General features: G+C 41.4%; 1 gene segment (V, D, J or C); it reads right to left on the reverse strand.

Annotated features, from left to right (window-relative positions):
• The window catches only part of LOC106995637 (immunoglobulin heavy constant delta-like), a 727,209-nt gene that overhangs the window by 236,077 nt on the left and 469,311 nt on the right, over positions 1-21,821 (reverse strand). Inside the window, 1 exon segment of the C gene segment in view lies at positions 10,023-10,028. Coding sequence covers positions 10,023-10,028 — 6 coding nt within the window.

Consider the following 21,821-nt stretch of genomic DNA (forward strand, 5'->3'; position numbering starts at 1 on the left):
TTGGGTTCAAATCCCCCACCAAGCAAATCCCCCTACCTGGGGCTGAGCTTCCCGCATGTGGGAAAATGAATTCCTGAGGTTGATTGCTGCATGCAATGAAATTCAACTAGAAAAATAGGCAGAGGTGCGGGGCAAGCTCTCTGGCATTCAGTGTGAGCTGTGTGAGTGGCAGCTGCCCCTCCCTTCCCGCCCCACATTTCCTCGAACTGAAACGGGAAGGGAAGCTGAGTATGTTGTGATGAGGAAGAGAAACCAGGCTTGTAGCAGCACAGGCTGGTCCGGGTGAAAACAGGGCTAGTTGTGTTGCTAAGTTGTGTTGCTAAGTTATTGTAAAGGAACGTGGAAGTTAAATGTATAAAGATCTGAATGAGATAACATTTTATTTTCAATTGAAATTCAATTTCAATTGAAATTCACAATAATTTTTACTTTTAAAATGCAGTGTAGATATGTCACAGAGAATGTGAAACGCAAAACCCACAAACAGAAGAAATCACACTTCCCATACCGTCCACAGAAAACTGCTGATATTCTAGAGTAGTACTGAGATCTAGCATTCTTCTGAATACACCTGTGGTTCTAGCTGCCCTGCTTCCATAACATTGTTTAGAATTCCCACCCCTTTCTCCAAACACAGCTTGATATCCTTTCTCTCAACCTGCTTAGAAATTTCCTCCATTCAGCCGACATAAAGATGCAAGCAATCCATTCCTGTGCCCCTCTCAGTGTATTTTATTATTTTGTGGGTGAACGCTAATGGACAGTTACCTATGAGGTCAGTGAATATGATGCCCTCCTGCTGTGTGCCCTTCGGGTGTGAGGGGTTTTGCTGATAGAGCAGCAGGCCCCATCCCAGCCTTCTTGCATCTCCACCCCCCACCTCACACTCCAGCTGATCTCTCTCCTGTGGCCCCGGAGGCAATGATATCCCCTCTCTCAAGAGCCCACTCACTTGGTGCCCTTGCAAGACCACCATGCTTGGCACGGCCCCACCTCGTGTCAGGGCCTGTGTCCCCTGCCCCAACCCCTAAGCAGATGGGACCAGCAGGGGCACTGCTCAGGGCAGGGAGCGGAGGTATGCGTGGAAGAAAGGCAAATGTGCATTTTGTTGGAGAAATAGTATAGGTAGTTTGAGCAAAAAATCTAATGCCATGTGAACTTTTAGAATGACACATATTTTAACAAAGAACGTGATCAATCGAGTTCAAAGTCAGGTAAACACTATTTAGAGCAACAACAACATCAAAAACACAAGCCAACAGTTCACCAAGAGAAACCATGATTAACCCCATGGAAATGGTCTTCCAAGGGCATCAGCACTTAAATCCTTGAAATCTGCATGCCTCAGCACCTGTTGTCTTGAGCTGCCCTCCTTTGTGTTCTAATCACTCCTGACCACGGGGCCTGCACTGTGGGAAATCTGAGCTGTGCCAGGTGGAGGCAGCAGGGCAATTGCTACCAGGTTGCTGGTGTGGATGCCGAGGCCGCCCGAGCAGGTATAAACTCCCACCTGTGGGCCAGGGAAGAGTGCCCAGGAGACACGTCCTGGGCATAGGGTGAGGGAGAGCCGTGGGGGCTCTGGGTTCTGAGGAGGATTCTGGCCTGGCAGGGACAAGACCAACCAGCATGTGAGGCCAGGCTGGAGTCTGGACCTCTGAGGCTGCAAGGGTCATGGGCTGCTTGGTCCAAGGGGGTGTCCTGGTTCTCAGTGGGATACTTTCAAACGTTCCTTCTTCCTCCAATCCCCCTCCTCCTCTTTCTGGGGTGGGTCCACTCCCAGAGTCTGCAACTCTGCATCCGTCCTGGGCATTGAGCTTCCAATTCCATCCTCTTCTCTTCTGCTGTGTCTAAGCTGCTGTGAAGCCACCTGCTGTAATTTACTGTTGTATATTTAATATTGTACCATACATATGTTCTGTTTTTTTCATCATAAATGCTTCATTTCATGCTCAGCATCTGAGAACACAAGGCCTTGGCAGCTGTCACCTCCTTCCATTCTCTGTTTCCTTCCTCCTATCCCCATGTTTGCCCATCATGTTCTGTCTCCTGCCATCCTGAACGCTTCTGATGGAAGGTCTGAAATGTCATGAGCATTGTGAAGATTCTTTGTAATGTGACCTTGTTCCAGGCAGGAATTCTCCCTCACCCACCCCTGGAAGCCAAGTATAGGAAGATTGCATGCTCAATCAAAGACTGAGCTAACTTAACACTGGCTTTGGTTTGAAGGTTTCTCCAATCCCCAGGGCACAAGATTTCAGAGAGTTTAGGTGAGAGTCTGGGTGTTATCCTTCAGGAGGTTGTAAAGTCCATTTCACCTAGTCTACGCCACAGACTATGGAAACTACAGATAGATAGATAGATAGATACATAGATAGATAGATAGATAGATAGAGAGAGACATAGTTCTGTCCCTCTAGAGAACCCTAATATTTATATATAATACATAATATATATTATATATACTACATTATATATAATACATAATATATAAGATATATTTAATACATAATATATATTATATATGTGATATATATATCACATATATATATATATATATATATATATATATAAAAGAGTTTATTAAGGAGTATTAAATTCACACAGTTACAAGGTCCCACAGTAGGCCACCTGCAAGCTGAGGAGCAAGGAAGCCAGTCCAATTCCCAAAGCTGAAGAACTTGAAGTCCAATGTTTGAGGGCAGGAAGCATCCAGCACAGGAGAAAGATGTCGGCTGGGAGACTAAGCCAGTCTAGTCTTTTCATGTTTTTCTGCCTGCTTTATATCCTGGCCACACTGGCAGCTGATTAGATGGTACCCACCTAGATTAAGGGCAGGTCTGCCTTTCCCAGCCCACTGGCTCAAATGTTAATCTCCTTTGGCAACAGCCTCACAGACACACCCAGGATCAATCCTTTGCATGCTTCAGTCCAATAAAGTTGACACTCAGTAGTAACCATCACAAGTCCACCCCTTGTCAACTTGAACCCACATGAATCTCCTGAGATCATACATAATCTTCAAACAAAGACAATAATAAGGTCATAATTACACCTAATGTAATACAACTATCTTTTGTACAACCAGAAATGTACCAATCCCCAATCCAAATGCTATTACATAAAGTTAAGAACACTTAAATGCTGATATGAAGTCAATAAATTTTATGTCACATGATAAAGGAAAAAAGAAATAAAATGAAGGAATTTTCTGAGTACAAGGGTATACATGCACAAAATGTTTTTAACAAAAAAAGAAGGAAATACTGATGACAATTACAGTCCTCATTTTGGCAACTGATCACGTGGTTGTAGCTGGTATTGATGACCACCTTCTTCTACTACCCATTCTGTATTCCCTTTGCCTTCAGCAAGCATCGCAGCGGGTCGTGGTTTTTTTCCTAGTGGAGTGACACACACCTTCATTCCTGAAGGGTCTGGGCCATTCATAGTCCTGCCTGGATTGGGCTGTTATAGTCTCCTATTGACCTTAATGACAGGGCATGGGAATGCTAAGAGACGCCCTAATGGATCTCCTGTATTCCATACATACTCTTCCTTACCTCCATTGTGGAGTAATAGACTGATTGCATCTTGATAGTCCAGGTCAGCCACCCAGCCAACACTGTAACTCCCTTCTTAGCCTGTGGACTTAAAGGTAGGAGGGGCCCAAAGTGTCCAGGTGGCAATCTTAACTTCCAGTTTAATGGAATTATTGTTGTGTCTCCTGATGGCAGCATTATTCCCATTGGAACTAAGACCTCTAGGCCAACAGAATGTAATGTCATGGGAACAGGAAGCAAAAAATTTGCTAGTGGATCACTGGGGGCGATGGTGAATGGTGCCACTTCCACTTCCACCCTTGACTCCTGCACACGAGTTATGGCTATGGGAGAAGCAGGACCATGTATTGGATGCTGATTCAGAGCACACACGGCCTTCTGGAGAGCTTTGCCCCAGCCCTGCAAAGTATTGTCACCTAGTTGGCATTATAATTGTGACTTTGAAAGGCCATTCCATTTTTCTGTCAATCCAGCTGCTTCAGGATGATGGGGAGCATGGTAAGACAAGTGAATCCTATGAGCATGAGCCCACTGCCACACTTCTTTAGCCATCAAGGGAGTGCCTTGGTCAGAGGCAATGCTATGTGGAATACCGTGACAGTGGATAAGGCATTCCATGAGTCCACAGATGGTAGTATTGGCAGAAGCATTGCATGCAGGATAGGCAAACCCATATCTGGAGTCAGTGTGTATTTCAGTGAGGACAAACCTCTGCCCTTTCCAGGATGGAAGAGGTCCAATATAATCCAGCCTGCCACCAGGTAGCTGGCTGATCACCCTGAGGAATGATGCCATTTGGGTAGAGACACAGAGCCAAACCATATCACGCCACCCCAACCCCTCTCCAATCTCATGTTCTCTTTGCATTTCAAAACCAATCATGCCTTCCCAACAGTACCCAAACTTCTTAACTCATTTCAGCATTAACTCAAAAGTCCGAGTCCAAATTCATATTAGAGACAAGGCAAGTCCCTTCCGTCTATGAACCTGTAAAATGAGAAGGAAGTCAGTTACTTCCAAGAAACAATGGGGGTAGAGACATTAGATAAATGCTCCCATTTCAGATGGGAGAAATGGGCCAAAATAAAGGGGCTACAGGTCACATGCAAGCCCAAAAATCCAGTGGGGCAGTCATTAAATCTTAAAGCTCCCAAATAATCTCCTTTGACTCCATTTCTCACATTCAGGGCATGCTAATGCAAAGTGGGGGCTCCCACAACCTTGGGAAGCTCTCACCCTGTGACTTTGCAGGCTTTGCAGCTCTGATCCCGTGGCTGCTCTCATGGGCTTTGCAGAGTTCAGCCCTCCTGGCTGCTCTCATTGAGTGCCTGCAGCTTTTCCAGGTGCACAGTGCAAGCTGTTAATGGATCTACCATTCTGGGGTCTGAAGGGTGGTGGCCCTCTTCTCACAGCCCCATTAGTCACTGTCCTTGGTGGGGACTCTGTGTGGGGGCTCCAACCCCCCATTTCCTTTCTGCACTGCCCTAGCAGAGGCTCTCCATGAAGGCTTTGCTCCTGGAGCAGACTTCTGGTTGGACATCCAGTCATGTCTATAAATCCTCTGAGATCTAGGTGGAGGATCACAAAGCTGAACTCTTCTCTTCTGCACACCCATCAGCCCAACATCATGTGGAAGCCACCAAGGATTGGGGCTTGTACCCTCTGAAGCAATGGCCTGAGCTGCACGTTGGACTTTTTTAGCCACAGCTAGAGCTGGAGCAGCTGGGATACAGGGCACCAAGTCCCAAGGCTCCACAGAGCAGCTGGGCCCTGGACCCAGCCCATGAAACCACGTTTCCCTGATAGGCCTCCAGGCCTGTGATTGGAAGGGCTGCTGCAAAGATCTCTGACATGCCCTGAAAATGTTTTCCCCATTGTCTTGGTTATTAATATTCATCTCCTCATTACTTATGCAAATTTCTGCAGCCAAGTTGAATTTCTCCCTAGAAAATGTGTTTTGTTTTACTACCACATGGCTAGGCTGCAAATTTTCCAAACTTTTATGCTCTGTTTCCCTTTTAAACATAAGTTACTATTTCAGATCATCTCTCTCAAGTGCAAAAGTTCCACAAATTTCTATGGCAGGGACAAAATTCCATCAAGTTTGGTTTAATACATTTTAGAGAGGCATGAGACATCAATCAAATACATTTAACAGAACCATTGGTTTGGTCCAGAATGGTGGAACAACTCAAAGCGAGGGCTTCCAGGGTATAGGTGAATTTAAACATTTTCTGGTTGACAATCGGTTGAGTTTTTCTAAAGACCTGGGATAGATAGAAAGGTAATGTTAAGTCCAAAATTCTTTTGAAGTCTTTTAGTGGTTGCCCTTAGAGACAATAGGTGACAAATGTTTCCTATTCAGATCTTAGTTCATCTCTTTAGGATTGGGAGATTCTAGATGCAAAAGATCTAGCTATATTGATAGAGATTCTTTACAGATGCAAATTTTCCCCTACAAAGAATGACTTTGCCGGGCCATTTCTTTCTTTCTTTTCTTTCTTTCCTCTTTTCCTCCTTTCCTTCCTTCCTTCCTTCCTTCTTTCCTTCCTTCCTTCCTTTCTTCCCTCCCTCCCTCCTCTCCCTCTCTTTCTGTCTTTTCTCTCTTTCTTTCTCTCTCTCTTCTTTCTTTCCTTCTTTCTTTCTTTCTTTCTTTCTTTCTCTTTCTTTCTTTCTTTCTTTCTTTCTTTCTTTCTTTCTTTCTTTCTTTCTTTCTTTCTTTCTTTCTCTCCTTCCTTCTTTCTTTCTTTCTTTCTTTCTTTCTTTCTTTCTTTCTTTCTTCTCTCTCTCTCTCTCTCTTTCTTTCTTTCTTTCTTTCTTATCTTGATGGAATTTTGCTCTAGTTGCCCAGGCTGGAACACAATGGCACTATTCCAGCTCACCACAAGCTCCACCTCCTGGGTTCAAGCAATTCTCCTGCCTCAGTCTCCCAAGTAGCTAGGATTACAAGCATGTGCCACCACACTTGGCTAATTTTGTATTTTTATTAGACACGGGGTTTCCCCATGTTGGTCAGGCTGGTCTCGAACTCCCAACCTCAGGTGATCCACCAGCCTCAGCCTCCCAAAGTGCTGGGATTACAGGCAAGACCCACCATGCCCAGCCTGCAGGGTCATCTCAGAGTAGGGCAAAGAAACATCTTTTGGGGTAAAATATTTTGATTTTCTTATTTGTCTCATAATGTTATGCCAGAGTTACTTTGGAAAGTAAATCATGATATATAGGTTTAAATAAAACCCATCTGATAATAATATATGATTTGTAGAGTGTGACACCCCAGACTCCTTAGATAGGAACTCGGGCAAGATAAAAAAATCAGTTTAGTCCTCACCACCTAAGACCATCTCATTTTGGACTACACTATTTATGTCACTATCAGCATTTTGATCAAAACCACTCAACAAGTCTCTAGGAAGTTCCAAACTTTCCCACATCTTCCTGTCTTCTTTCAATTTCTTCAAACTATTCCAACCTCTGCCATGGGGAACTCAGTTCCAAAGCTGCTTCGAGATTTTGAGTTATCTTTACAGAAGTTCCCCACTCCTGGTACCAATTTACTATATTAGTCTGTTTTCACACTGCTATAAAGAACTGCCTGAAAGTGGGTAATTTGTAAAGGTTTGTTTGTGGGTAATTTGTAAAGGTAGTTTGTAAAGGTTTAATTGACTCACAGTTCTGTGGTTAGGATTGGGGACTCAGGAAACTTGCAATAATGATACAAGTGGAAGCAGGCATGTGACACATGGCAGCAGGTGAGAGACAGAGAGGGAGAGAGAGAAAGAGAGAGAGAGAGAATGAAGGAGGAACCACCACACATCGATAAAACCATCAGATCTCATGTGTCAGCTTCCCAGCCTCATTCCACCACCTATGCATTTCCCCTCAAAAAGGTGGACATACTTCTCATACAAATGCATGAAAACCTAATCCTGTTTTGAAGTTTTCTGCTCAGAAGACCAATAATAGCACTTATATTTTAGCAAAGTTATTTATAATATGAACATGATTGTATTGCTAGAAATAAAATTTTAAAAAATCATGGCAACAATTTTTTTGAATTATAGTTTAAGTTCTAGGGTACATGTGCACAACGTGCAGGTTTGTTACATATGTATACATGTGCCATGTTGGTGTGCTGCACCCATTAACTTGTCATTTACATTAGGTATTTCTCCTAATGCTATCTCTCCCCCATCCCCCCACCCCACGAAAGACCCCAGTGTATGATGTTCCCCACCCTGTGTCAGAGTGTTCTCATTGTTCAATTCCCACCTATGAGTGAGAACATGTGGTGTTTGGTTTTCTGTCCTTGCAATAGTTTGCTCAGAATGATACTTTCAAGCTTCATCCATGTCCCTACAAAGGACATAAACTCATCCTTTTTTATGGCTGCATAGTATTCCATGGTGTACATTTGACACATTTTCATAATCCAGTCTACCATTGATGGACATTTGGGTTGGTTCCAAGTCTTTGCTATTGTGAATAGTGCTGCTATGAACATATGTGTGCATGTGTCTTTAGAGCAGCATGATTTATAATCCTTTGGGTATATACCCAGTAATGGGATGGCTGGGTCAAATGGTATTTCTAGTTCTAGATCCTTGAGGAATCACCACACTGTCTTCCACAATGGTTGAACTAGTTTAAAGTCCCACCAGCTGTGTAAAAGTGTTCCTATTTCTCCACATCCTCTCCAGCACCTGTTGTTTCCTGACTTTTTAATGGTTGCCATTCTAAATGGTGTGAGATGGTATCTTATTGTGGTTTTGATTTGCATTTCTCTGATGGTCAGTGATGATGAGCATTTTTTCATGTGTCTGTTGGCTGTATAAATGTCTTCTTTTGAGAAGTGTTTGTTCACATCCTTTGCCCACTTTTTGATGGGGTTGTTTTGCCTTTTTCTTGTAAATTTGTTTAAGTTCTCTGCAGATTCTGGATATTAGCCCTTTGTCAGATGGGTAGATTGCAAAAATTTTCTCCCATTCTGTGGGTTGCCTGTTCACTCTGACGGTAGTTTCTTTTGCTGTGCATAAACTATTTAGATTAATTAAATCCCATTTGTCTATTTTCGATTTTGTTGCCATTGCTTTTGGTGTTTTAGACATGAAGTCCTTGCCCATGCCTATGTCCTGAATGGTATTGCCTTGGTTTTCTCCTAGGGTTTCCATGGTTTTAGGTCTAACATGTAAGTCTCTAATCCATCTTGAATTAATTTTTGTGTAAGGTGTAAGGAAGGGATCCAGTTTCAACTTTCTACATATGGCTCGCCAGTTTTCCCAGCACCATTTATTAAATAGGGAATCTTTTCCCCATTTGTTGTTTTTGTCAGGTTTATCAAAGATCACATAATTGTAGATGTGTGGTATTATTTCTGAGAGCTGTGTTCTGTTCCATTGGTCTATATCTCTGTTTTGGTACCAGCACCATGCTGTTTTGGTTACTGTAACCTTGTAGTATAGTTTGAAGTCAGGTAAGCGTGATGCCTCCAACTTTGTTCTTTTGGCTTAGGATTGTCTTGGCAATGAGGGCTCTTTTTTGGTTCTATATGAACTTTAAAGTAGTTTTTTCCAATTCTGTGAAGAAAGTCACTGGTAGCTTGATGGGGATGGCATTGAATCTATAAATTACCTTGGGCAGTATGGCCATTTTCATGATATTGATTCTTCCTATCCATGAGCATGGAATGTTCTTCCATTTGTTTGTGTCCTCTTTTATTTCATTGAGCAGTGGTTTGTAGTTCTTCTTGAAGAGGTCCTTCACATCCCTTGTAAGTTGGATTCCTAGGTATTTTATTCTCTTTGAAGCAGTTGTGAATGGGAGTTCACTCATGATTTGGCTCTCTGTTTGTTTGTTATTGGTGTATAGGAATGTGATTTTTGCACATTGATTTTGTATCCTGAGAGTTTGCAGAAGTTGCTTATCAGCTTAAGGGTATTTTGGTCTGAGACGATGGGGTTTTCTAAATATACAATTATGTCATGTGCAAACAGGGACAATTTGACTTCCTCTTTTTCTAATTGAATGCCCTTTATTTCTTTCTCTTGCCTGATTGCCCTGGCCAGAACTTCTAACACTATGTTGAATAGGAGTGGTGAGAGAGGGCATCCCTGTCTTATGCCAGTTTTCAAAGGAAGTGCTTTCAGTTTTTGCCCATTCAGTGTGATACTGGCTGTGGTTTTGTCATAAATAGCTGTTATTGAGATACGTCCCATCGATACCTAGTTTATTGAGAGTTTTTAGCATGAAAGGCTGTTGAATTTTGTCAAAGGCCTTTTCTGCATCTATTGAGATGATCATGTGGTTTTTGTCTTTGGTTCTGTTTATATGCTGGATTATGTTTATTGATTTGTGTATGTTGAACCAACCTTGCATCCCAGGGATGAGGCCAACTTGATCATGGTGGATAAGTTTTTTGATGTGCTGCCATGGCAACAATTTTTTGTGTCACTTTGTCTAGACTATAGTCTCAGTTATTTAACCACACACTAACCCAGGTGTTGCTCCAGTGGAATAACACAGGTGTTAGAAAAACCTGTCATCAGACTGGGCACAGTGGCTCACACCTGTAATCTCTGCACTTTGGGAGGCCAAGGCAGGCAGATCACCTGAGGTCACGAGGTGGAGACCAGCCTGGCCAACATGGTGAATCCCCATCTCTATAGAAATACAAAAATTAACTAGGTGTGTTGGCTTGAGCCTGTACTCCCAGCTACTCAGGAGGCTGAGGCAGGAGAATCACCTGAGCCTGGGAGGTGGAGGTTGCAGTGTGCTGAGGTTGTGCCACTGCACTACAACCTGGGGATAAAGCAAGACTCTATCTCAAAAAAAGAAAAAAAGAAAAGAAAAGCCTGTCATCATTTTTTCCTAAGTCTGGAAGATTGTCCTAGATAACCTAGGCGGGGTTGATTCAATCAGAGCAATGAGAAGCTGATGTAAGGGTGGACCACAGTTGCTGGTCTTCCCAGGAATTCCAGCCTATCCTTCCTGATGATCAGCATTCTTGACATTGGCGATGCTTAGGCAGGCCTTACCTTTGCTGTCACGAGGAGCTCAAAGCACAATAAAGTGTCAATCCTCAACTCTGCCCAAAGTGGTAGGTGAGAAAGGGGACTCTGTGAGTATGAGAAGCACAAGATCACTTCTACATTAATATCCCATTTGAGAAAACTACCATTATTTCCTTGGTGACTAAAGTCCACTTCATTTCCCAAATGTGTCTATGCACAGAAGACAACAGGAGGGGCCAGGCAACGGTGAGTGAAAAAGTCCCCTCAGCCTTCACAGGTCCTGCAGGAATCACAGCCTGGGCCACACCTGAGTTCCAGGCAACAAACCTGAATCCTAGGATTTAGACCAAAGAATACACACCCTCTGTTTTCAGGAAGAAAAGGAGACAAGGGAACTGTGAGACGAAGTCTGGAGAGAGGAGAAATGGGAAAGAGCCAACTGGATCTCTTATGAGTCAGATGTGCTTAGTTTTTAAAAAGGAGAGGGGTTAGCTGTGAAAACTGTCAGATTTTAAAGATTCTGGCCCTGGGTGAGCCTCCCTCTTGGCTCCAATCTGAGACCAAAAGAGATTTCCACAGTGGTCTTCACCCCGAGTCTGATTAGAAAATAGTCCCAAGGTTCCCCTGGGCTTCCTCAGGACTCTGATTTTGATGACCAAGGCAGGGTCATTTCTGCCCCCAACATGGCAGTCTGGCTCCTGTGAAGGTGAGGATGTGTCCTCTTGTTGCAAAAATAAATAAATAAATAAATAAATAAATAAATAAATAAATAAGAAAAGAAAAAAGGAAAACAGTTTTGCATTCAAAGACATCAAAATATTAGTACAGAATTGTAACATTTGGAGATGTTAAATCTGGAGAAGTTACCTAGAAGAATTTGATAATGAGGCAGCCCCAGTCCCTCACAGGAAGACAGCCCTTAGGACCACCTTACTTAACCCTGGGGACAGCCCCGTGCACAGTGACTAGGATGCTCTCTGGTGGTTCTAGGAACTTCTGCAGTGAGGTTTCTCTCTGGGCTCACACTGACTTCTCCTCACTGTGTCTCTCATGCAGTAATACACAGCCGTTTCTTCCACTCTCAGGCTGTTCATTTGCAGATACAGTGAGTTCTTGGTGGTGTCTCTGGAGATGGTGAATTGGCCCTTCATAGAATCTGGGTAGTATGTGTTAATACCACCATTACTGATAGCTGAGACCCACTTTAGCCACTTCCCTGGAGCCTGGTGAACCCAGTGCATCTAGTAGCTACTGAAGGTGAATCCAAATGCTGCACAGGAGAGTCTCAGGGACCCCCCAGGCTTTGCCAGGCCTCCTCCAGACTCCACCAGCTGCACCTCACACTGGACACCTGCAAACAAAGAGGCACCATGATCATAAACTGCCACATACATCCACTGTTTATCTCATTTATATCCACTCACAGCAAATATCCCTACTTCTCCATGAACCACCTTTTAAAATAGCAACAAGGAAAACCCAGCTCGCCCCAAACTCCGTGGTGAGTCCTGTGTGTTTAGTCCCGATCACCAAATGGAAACACCTGGGAATCCCAGGGCTGGGCTCCTCTCCCGGGCTGCAGGGTCAGGGCTGGACGGTTTTCGTCAGCAGAGGAAGTGCCTTATTTGCATGTCTCCTACTATATAGCAAGCTCTGGGGTTGGATGCCTGAGAAGAAGGCAGCACCCCGATAAAATGACCGTGACCTGCAGGAGTTTGGTGAAAATAATGGTTAAAAAAATGTAGCCGGGCATCGTAGCTCACACTTGTAATCCCAGCACTTTGGGAGGCTGAGCGGGGTTGATCATATGTGAGGTCAGGAGTTTGAGACAAGCCTGGCTAACATGGTGAAACCCCATCTCTACTAAAACTACAAAAATTAGCTGGGTGGTAGTGGTGTGCGCCTGTAATCCTAGCTACCTGGGAGTCTGAGGCAGGAGAATCACTTGAGCCTGGGAGTCCGAGGCTGCAGTGAGCTGAGATCACACCTCTGCACTCCAGTCTGGGTGACAGAGTGAGACCCTGTCTCAAAAGAAAATAAAAATGCTGTCTTCTTATGAAATTGTGCTGTAATAAACACTTTGCACTGATCTTCCGATTTTATTTTTAAATACTTGTGTAAATTATGTTCTGCAAGAGTCAATGTTTTCACCAATTACAAAAGTGGAAGTAAACCCACACATGGAGGGGCTAAGGATGTGTCTAAGAGCTCATGTCTGGGATAAGTGAACCCCCATATCTGGGCATGTGCTCCTCATCACTGGCTCTGACTGCTCCCTAAACCAACTCCAGGACAGAGCTGGATGTGCCTAGTGTGGTTTGCAGGATTCACTTCCGGCATTGAGAACTTGTGTGACTTTGCTGCACTCCAGCACTCACCTGAAAATATGGAGAGAACTAGACTTCAGGTAGATGAATTTTTAGGTATTTCTGACATTTAATATATTTTTATACCTTTCTATCGCTCCTTCCTTGTCTAAGTTTCCATGTGTTTCCTTGTAATAAACACTGCGAGGTTTAATTGAAGGATAATAAACTTCACATATTTAAAGTGTACAAATAATAAGCATGATGTAACTGTCATACTTACCAAGAAAATGGATAAGTGAATTCCTCTCAACATTTCCTCTTGTTCTTCTATATACTTTCTCCTTTCTCATTCTCATCTTCTACCATTTCTTCAGTAAAATATTGATCTTCTTTATACTTCAGATACATTTTTATTTATCAAAATTGGTAAAAATAAAATAATATAGCATATATTATTATTAGGTTGGTTTATTTTGCTCAACATAAATGCTTATGTATTTTACCTCGCTGTTGTGTGTATTAGACATTTATTAATTATAAATGATGGGGAGTATTTGAGTTGACAAGTTTACCTTAATTTGTTTTTCTATTAAGCAGCTGAACAATATTTAGATTCTTTTACTATTTTAGGTCTTACTAACAAAATCTGCCACTCAGCTTGGAAGTGTACATAGATCAGAAATACATTTTTCTTATTTTTCATAGCAACATCAACTATAACATATAAAGAGAGAATACAGCATTTTGCAATTTTTTAATACTTTATATAATGAAGTTTTAAGACAAATAACAAACCTGAAATCTAGGGAGAGGCAAAGTCAGGGTATGAGATTACCAGAGGCGGAGTTTGGCATATGAAATGCAGGTTGTAACAAGATAAAAATACAAATAAATAGTGGGTTGTGTGTTGTAATGTAAAACTCTCAGGGACAAAATACCAAAGCGATGTTCTACCATCTTTAATATTTTTCTGCTAGAATGGGGACATTCACATAAAAATTTTATTTCCCAAAGTGTCTGAGAGAGAATGAAATCCCACGCTTCCGAAACACATCTAGACCCACCTTCCATATCCCCTCTACAGGACTAATGAATTACTCTGCAGGGACAAGTCACTGAAACCAGAATCCTAGGGATATTGGTGCAAACTCTCAGGTCTTGAGATGGGAACAGAGGTCCCCACTGACGTTCTCTTGAGAAGCAGCTCCCCTCTCTTTCTTACAGAATCAGTCTTAATCTGCAAGGCAGGGCAGCGTATCTGGAAGGTGATGACACCATTGGAGAGCACTGGAGCTGTGGGAGAAAACGACTGCAAACTCTTCCCAAGGAGAAGGGAAAAGAACACATAGACCAGTATCTCATCTAGGTAAGTGTCAGGAACACTCTGACGGTCACAACGAGACCCAGGGCCACAATACCTTCCTAGGAACATAGCCTCATGAGAAGGATGAGAATCTTCTTTTAGTCCAATGCCTTCCACCAATTTCACAATTGTCAGTTAAATACAACACTTTAATCCACCTGAGGAAGTTACAAGAAATCCTCTGTAGAATGGAACAAGGTGAAGATGCAAAGCCAAGCAGGAAAGAAAAACAAGGTGTCACTGGAGTATCTGATGTCTCTGGTGGACATGGAAGAACAGACTTCAACCCTTGACATCCACTGCAAAAGTAAATGTCAAATGTAGCTCTGAGGAGATTCACAGACACCTCAATAAGAAAGGCCCATCAAGACAGGATGTGGTTAAATACAGGCAGAAAATGCATAAAATAAAGTCGTAAGCCAATATCAATTGTTCAACCAAACGTGTCTGGCCAGCAACAAAAATTATAACATATATCAATGAGAAAGACCAAAGTCATAATGAAAAAATCATCAGAATGAGATTTGTAAATAACACAAATACAAGAACTATCTAATTAAATATGATATTTAAAGTGATTAACATTTATATTTAAAAAATGTGTGAAGTCAAATGTGGACATAACGTAAAATTAGGTAACTGAGAGGTGCAAATACTAAAAACGAATCAAATGGAAATGCATAAAATAATCAAAAGCAATGAAATATGAAACTGAGCAAGCCTTAGGCACGCTCATCAGTAGACATGGCTCAGCTTTTGAATAAAACCATGGACTTAAAATATGTTACTAGAAATTACAGAAAGTTAATTTCAAAGAAAAAAATAGTGAAGATACTAAACAAAATATCAAAAAGTATAGTTTAGATATATTTTAATTATCAAAAATAAAAGTTAGAGATACAGAAAAAAATATTTGAAGAAATGATGGTTAAGAATGTTCCAAATTTTGTGAGAGACACAGAAACACAGAACTACAAAGAACAGAGAACCCCCCAAAAAGTAAATGCACACAGACACACACACCACACATCCTCCATGGGCACAGACTTGTGTACAAGCAAAAGCTCGCACACCACACACCATATACCACCCATGCATTTTCTCCACATTATTGTTTTTATTAGTTGTTTGAAAAGTATTTGTTTTTATAGTATGAAACAGAAAGCTAAAATTGAAATTTAAAATTTCTATGCATAGGCCTTTCTATTCCTACCACAATCAGATTCATGATTTGATGTAAATTAATGTAATTGCTGTTAGGAAATATACTATTTCAAAGAAAACTGGCATTTATTTCTGGCTCTGTGTTTATTCATTTGTAATGTGTGCCAATATCATCCTTTCTAATTAACAGGAACTTTTTCTTAAGTTGGCACATAATAACTGTTAATATGTGTGAGGTACAGTGTGATAGCTTAATACATGTGTGCAATATATGATAACGAAATCAGAGTAACTAGCAAATTTATCAACTCAAATATTAACATTTCTTTGTGTAAATAGCATTGAAAATTCTCTTTCTAGCATCTTGCAAACAAACAATGTAAAATAAATTGTAAATTTAGTCAACCTACCGTGCTGTATAACATAAGAGCATATTCCCCTTGTCTAGCTGTAATTTTGTATTTATAAACAAGTATTTTCCCCATCACTCAATTTCATCTCCTTTTCAGCCTCTTGTATCTATTATTCTACTTTTTATTTCTATAAAATCAAATTTTTTAGCTTCCACATAAGATTGAGAACATATGCCTCTTATTTCTCTCAACACAATGGTGTACACTTCCATCTGTGTTGCTGTGAATGCTAGAATTTCATTCCTTTCTTAAGGGTGAATAATATTCCAGTGTGTAAATATACCACATATTCTTTATCCATTTTTCTGTTGATGGATGTATAGGTTGATTTCATGTAACTATTGTAATAGAATAGTGTTGCAGCGAATATGGGGGTGCAGACATTTCTTAAATATTGGGATTTTCATTCTTTTAAATATATATTCAACAGCTGAATTGCTGAATCGCTGAATCATATTGAGTTCTAACTTTACTTTCCATCATGGCTTTATTAACTTACATTCCCACCAATGATGTATGAGTATCCTAGCCAGTCTTTATTATTTTTCGTTTTACTGATAATACCCTTTCTTTCTTTTTTTTTTCTTTCTTTTTTTTCTTTTTTTTTTTTTGAGATGGAGTCTTGCTCTGTCACCCAGGCTGGAGTGCAGTGACACGATCTCGGCTCACTGCAAGCTCGACCTCCCTGGTTCACGCCATTCTCCTGCCTTAGCCTCCCGAGTAGCTGGAACTACAAGCGCCTGCCACCACACCCGGCTAATTTTTTGGATTTTTAGTAGAGACGGGGTTTCACCGTGTTAGCTAGGATGGTCTCGATCTCCTGACCTCGTGATCCGCCCACCTCAGCCTCGCAAAGTGCTGGGATTACAGGCTTGAGCCACCACACCTGGCCAGTAACAGCCTTTCTAACAAGGATGAAATGATATCTCATTGAGGATTTGCATTTTCCTGTATATTATTTATTTTCAGAATTTTATATATACTTGTTGGTCCTTTGTATGTCTTCTTCTGAGAGGTGTTTGGTGGTCTTATTTGCTTATTTTTAATCATATTTTATTACTATTCAGTAGTTTGCATTTCTTTTATATTTTTGATATTGATCCCTTGTCATATAGTTGGTAAATATTGTCTCTCATCCTGCAGGTTGCCTCTTCACTCTGTCAGTTGTTTTCTTTACTGTGCCTGAGCTGGGATTTCTTGATAGAATCTGGAGAGGGGGGCTCAGGGGCTGTGGGACATTGGAGGGGAAGAGACGAACTCAACACCTAGAACCACCTGAGCCGTTGCTCATCATGTGATTTCTGGGTCAATGGTTTGAACAGATTCAGAAGAGTTTTTCTTGGCCTTCTGGGGGCTAAATAATTTGAAGAGAGAATGATGTAACTTATTACTCACAGATGACAGAATATGATAATTGTACACGTATGTATGTGTGTAGGGATGGTTTGGCACTGAACTATTTTTTTTTTTTTTTTTGCCCTATCAAGTCATTTTAGACATTCATGAGAGACCTGCACTGCTCTTGGCAGATACCTCAAGAGATAATTAACCTTTTCATATTCACATGGGGGGAGTGTGAGGCACCAACAGATGTGACATCCACACTACATTTTAGCTGAGATTTCTTGGCCTTTGCATGGCATCAAGGACAACTAATGCTGTGAGCTTTGTATCACAGCTCCTGTCAACAGGACATACCTAATTCCTGAACCAATTCCAGGACAGAGACGGACATGCCTGGTGTGATTTGATTAATCCCCATCATGTAACGAAAAAATAAAATTATTGTGCTGTATACTAGTGTTTCCCTAAAAATAAAAGGAGAGCCAGGGTTCATTCATGTGTATATTCAGAAGGGTCTAATTTTTCATATGTTATATATAAACATAATATATAATGCATAATTATATATTACACATAATATATAATACTTATATATATCATATATATTTATATAATTAATTAAACCTTTAATTCTGTGTTGAGAAATTTAAAAATTTTTCAGGTTGATGAGTGAAATCACCATGCCATTGTTCTGTGATTTTCTTTTTTTAATTTCTCATATATTTTATCCATGTCTGTCTAACTCATTTTCTACCAAATTATACATGTTTGAATTTTTAATATTTTAATGAGGTGAAGTTAACAAATAATAATCTTGCCATAACGTGTCCATTTTGACAAATAATGACATAAACATTACCTTTATTAACACAGAAAGAATCAATTACCCTCAAAATTTCCTCATTTTTCTGTAATTCTTGTTTTTTACACCTTCCCTTCTCACATCACGTTTATAATCAGCAACTGATCTTCTTTATGTAAATTTAGATTAGTTTACATTTTATAGAATTTATAAAAGTGGGATCATATGTGTACTTTTGTTTGGCTTATTTTACTCATCATAAGTACATGCGAATTTACCCACACTGTTGAGCATATCCAACAGTATGTGACTGGAACAGTGCGTATTGTTCCAATGAATGAATTTACCACAGTTTATTTACTGATTAAGCTGCTGATCAATATTTGCATTGCTTTCAGTATCTGAGTATTATAAAGAAAGCTGCTACTCAGCTACTCAGCTTAGAGAAGTACACAGCTTAGAAACATGTTCTTATTGTTTCAACATGAACAACAGCTAAACAAGAAAAGCTGCACTTGAAACCCGATGTCTTCAGTACATCAGGTCATTGAAGTTAAAGAACTCTGTGTATGTCAGTTTGTGTGTGAGAGAGAAGCAGAGAGAAAAGGAGACAGAAAAGAACAGAGATCCTACATAACTGACCATAATTTATGAGGCACTCAAGTAAAAACAGGAACTTAGTTTTAATGTAAAAAGTCTGCATAAGAAGGAAAGGACAACTTCATGCACCTACATATGGTTTTATATTTTTAGAAATATCATTTTGTGATAAGACAAACAATCACATACATTAGGATAAACATAGTGGCGGGTGTTCAGTGGTGAAATACGACGGTGATGCAAAACCCCATCTCCAGCACCTTTTCCCTCCTATTGCACCTGCCTTGATGTGTTCTGAGCGCCCCCTGGTGTCCTGAGTGCCCTTTGGTGATCTGAGCATCCCCTGATGTTCCTGAGCTCCCCTGCAGGGAGCTTTGTGTCTGGACTCACAATGACTTTCCCGCACTTTGTCTTTTGTCTAAAACTCCATGGTTGTGTACTTCTTGCTCAGGCAGCTTAACTGTAAAAGAAACCTGTTTTTTTGGACATGGGTCTGGAGATGGTGACTGGACTCCGAAGAGTGGGTTGGAATTTGTGCTCCCTCACGACCTGTCCACCTGATCCTCTCCAGTCCCTTCCCTGGGGACTGGCGGATCCAGCTGCAGCAGGAAGCACTGGTTGTGATGGAGAATTCAGAGACAGCACAGGTGAGGGAGTGGCTCTCTGTGAGGTCTTCACCAGGCCAACAGTGCACTGAGAAACATTGTTGGCATGAATGGATTCTAAACAACATGTTGAAATTCACAGAAATACGCATTTTGATGAGAATAAAGAGCTCCCTTTGCCCAATTTGTGGGTATCCTAAAGCAAATCGTAGATTCTGAGGTTAGAATCAGATAAATATATGGTCACATTCCCCCCCAAACTTTCAACCAAATAAAAAAGAGAAACTGCTGTCAGGAGAATGGGCATTGGATTATTACCTCTACCTATGATAATGGTGATTTTCAGAACAAGGGTGACCCATGATAACCTAAAGGTGTCCTAATTCTGAATCCACAATTAGACCTGAGCGGCAATCACTGGCAGGGGAGGTCACCCCACAAGGAGAAACATCTGACTCTGAACATTTGCATCTCTGAGGGCCCTGAGTTGTACAGGAACAGCTCCTACTTCAGATTCAAAGTAAGGACAGACTGTCCTTTATCTTCAGGAGGTGAATATTAGTGTGTGGAAAAAAAGAATTTTCCTACTTAAGATTTTGGTGCCTGGACAGAAACCAAAGAATATAAGAAATAAATGGCTTCAGCATAGGTAGAAGAATTCCTTATAAGAAAGGCAATACTGTGCCTGGATCCTAGATAGAATTCAGAAACAATAAACCTGGGATAAAGTAGAAAATTACAATTGTTTGCAGGCTGCATTCTTGCTTTCCTATGTTATCTAAGAGAATCAAGTAAAATCATGGTTTTTATACGAAAATGCATCAACAGTGTGTTGGCCCAGAGAATGCACCACCCATCTCTTCAACATCAAGGAGTCCCATGGACCAGGCAGGTACCCAGCTGCCACTCTGTGACAGTCATCAACCGGTTTGTGCCAAAGACAACCATCCTGGAAGCTCCTACCAGATAATGACTGTGCACAGTGAAGATACTGAGGTGTGGTTGCTGCTGGGCACATGGGGGACTCCTGGCGGGCGACTGTGCTCAGAGAGGAATCAATGGCACTGATGGGCTTAGCTTGGAACACTGGGTAGTTAGGAAGCTCCATCAGCTTCCCACTCTTCTGCATCACTAGTTGTAAGATTGGCATCATGGGCTGACAGTGTCTACAGCCTCACCTGGCCTCCTCTGCATTTTCCTACCTTCATCAATTAAAACTGCCTTTGTGATATGTGAGAGTATTTCCTCCTATAATAGCAAACTTTTCTAACTCAGAAACTTCATGGTAGGAGCAGAACCACAAATAAACAGAGGATCCCAGGAGAACTGTTAGAGTCGGAGAAATCCACAGGCCCTCCCCAAAAAAGCAGACCTTAACCTTCATCTTCACCTGAGCCTGGAACTGCCCCTGTGTTATTTGGGTGCTGAGTGCCCCCTGCAGCCCAGCCTCCTTCTTTCTCCCTGCAGGAAATTGTGTGTCTGGGCTCACACTGATGTCCCATCACTTGGCATCTTTCACACAACAATACAGGGCCAAGTCCGGCTCTCAGACTATTCATTTGCAGATACAGCGAGTTGTTGGCGTTGTCTCTGGAGACGGTGAATCTGCCCTTCCCAGAGTCTGCTTAGTATGTCTTTCTTCCATTGTACTTTACATCTATTACTCACTGCAGCCCCTTCCCTGGAGCCTGGCCTATTCAGCTGATCCAGCAACTACTGAAGGTGGATCCAGAGGCTGCACAGGAGAGTCTCAGGGACCCCCATGGGCTATACCAAATCTCCACCAGCAGCAACTCACACTGGACACCTGCAAACAAAGAGACACTGTGATCAGAAGCTGCCACGTATATCCACCCTTTCTGTCACTCCTATCTACTCACACTCAATATCTCCAGTTCTCCATCTATCACCTTTAAAAACAACAACAAGGAAAACCCAGCTCTGTCAAAATCCCATTGTGAGTCACTTGTGTTCACTCCTGATCACCAAGTGGAAGCACCTGGGAACAAGGCTGGGGCTCTTCTTTCCGAGCTACAGAACATGGGCTGGGCCGGTTTTCATCAGAAGAGGGAAGGCCCTCTTTGCTGGTCTCCTCCTCTATAGCAGGATCTGGGGATGGACGCCTGAGGGGAGAGCAGGGCCCAGAGCAGATGCGAGACTCCTGGAGGAGTTTAGAGGCAATGGCAGCGTTTGGGAAAGTTTAAATTCTTATTATGCGACTGTGCCATTAAAATTACTAAGCAATTATTATTTTTTTTACATATTTGTATTATACAAATAGAAATATAACTGCATTAAGCAAACTTTAAGAGTTATAAAGAAATAAATAAGAAACAATAAGAAAATAGAAGACTTCAATGTCTTACTTTCAATAATGCATAGAACATCCAGAAAAAAAATTGTTAAGAAAACAGTGGACTTGAAAAACACTATTAACCAAAGTAACCTAACAGACATCTACAGATAATTTCAACCAACAGCAGCATAATATGCACGCTTCCCAAGCACAGACTAAATATTCTCCATGATAGGTTATATGTTAAAGGAAAAAAATAAGTCTCAACATTTACGTAAGTAATGCTAAAGTTCTCTAACTTTCTCAAAAATTGGTGTGGCACCCACCTTTCAAACGCTTTCTATAAGGCTACAAT

Source organism: Macaca mulatta, chromosome 7 (assembly GCF_049350105.2).
Source record: "Macaca mulatta isolate MMU2019108-1 chromosome 7, T2T-MMU8v2.0, whole genome shotgun sequence".
NCBI lineage: Eukaryota > Metazoa > Chordata > Mammalia > Primates > Cercopithecidae > Macaca > Macaca mulatta.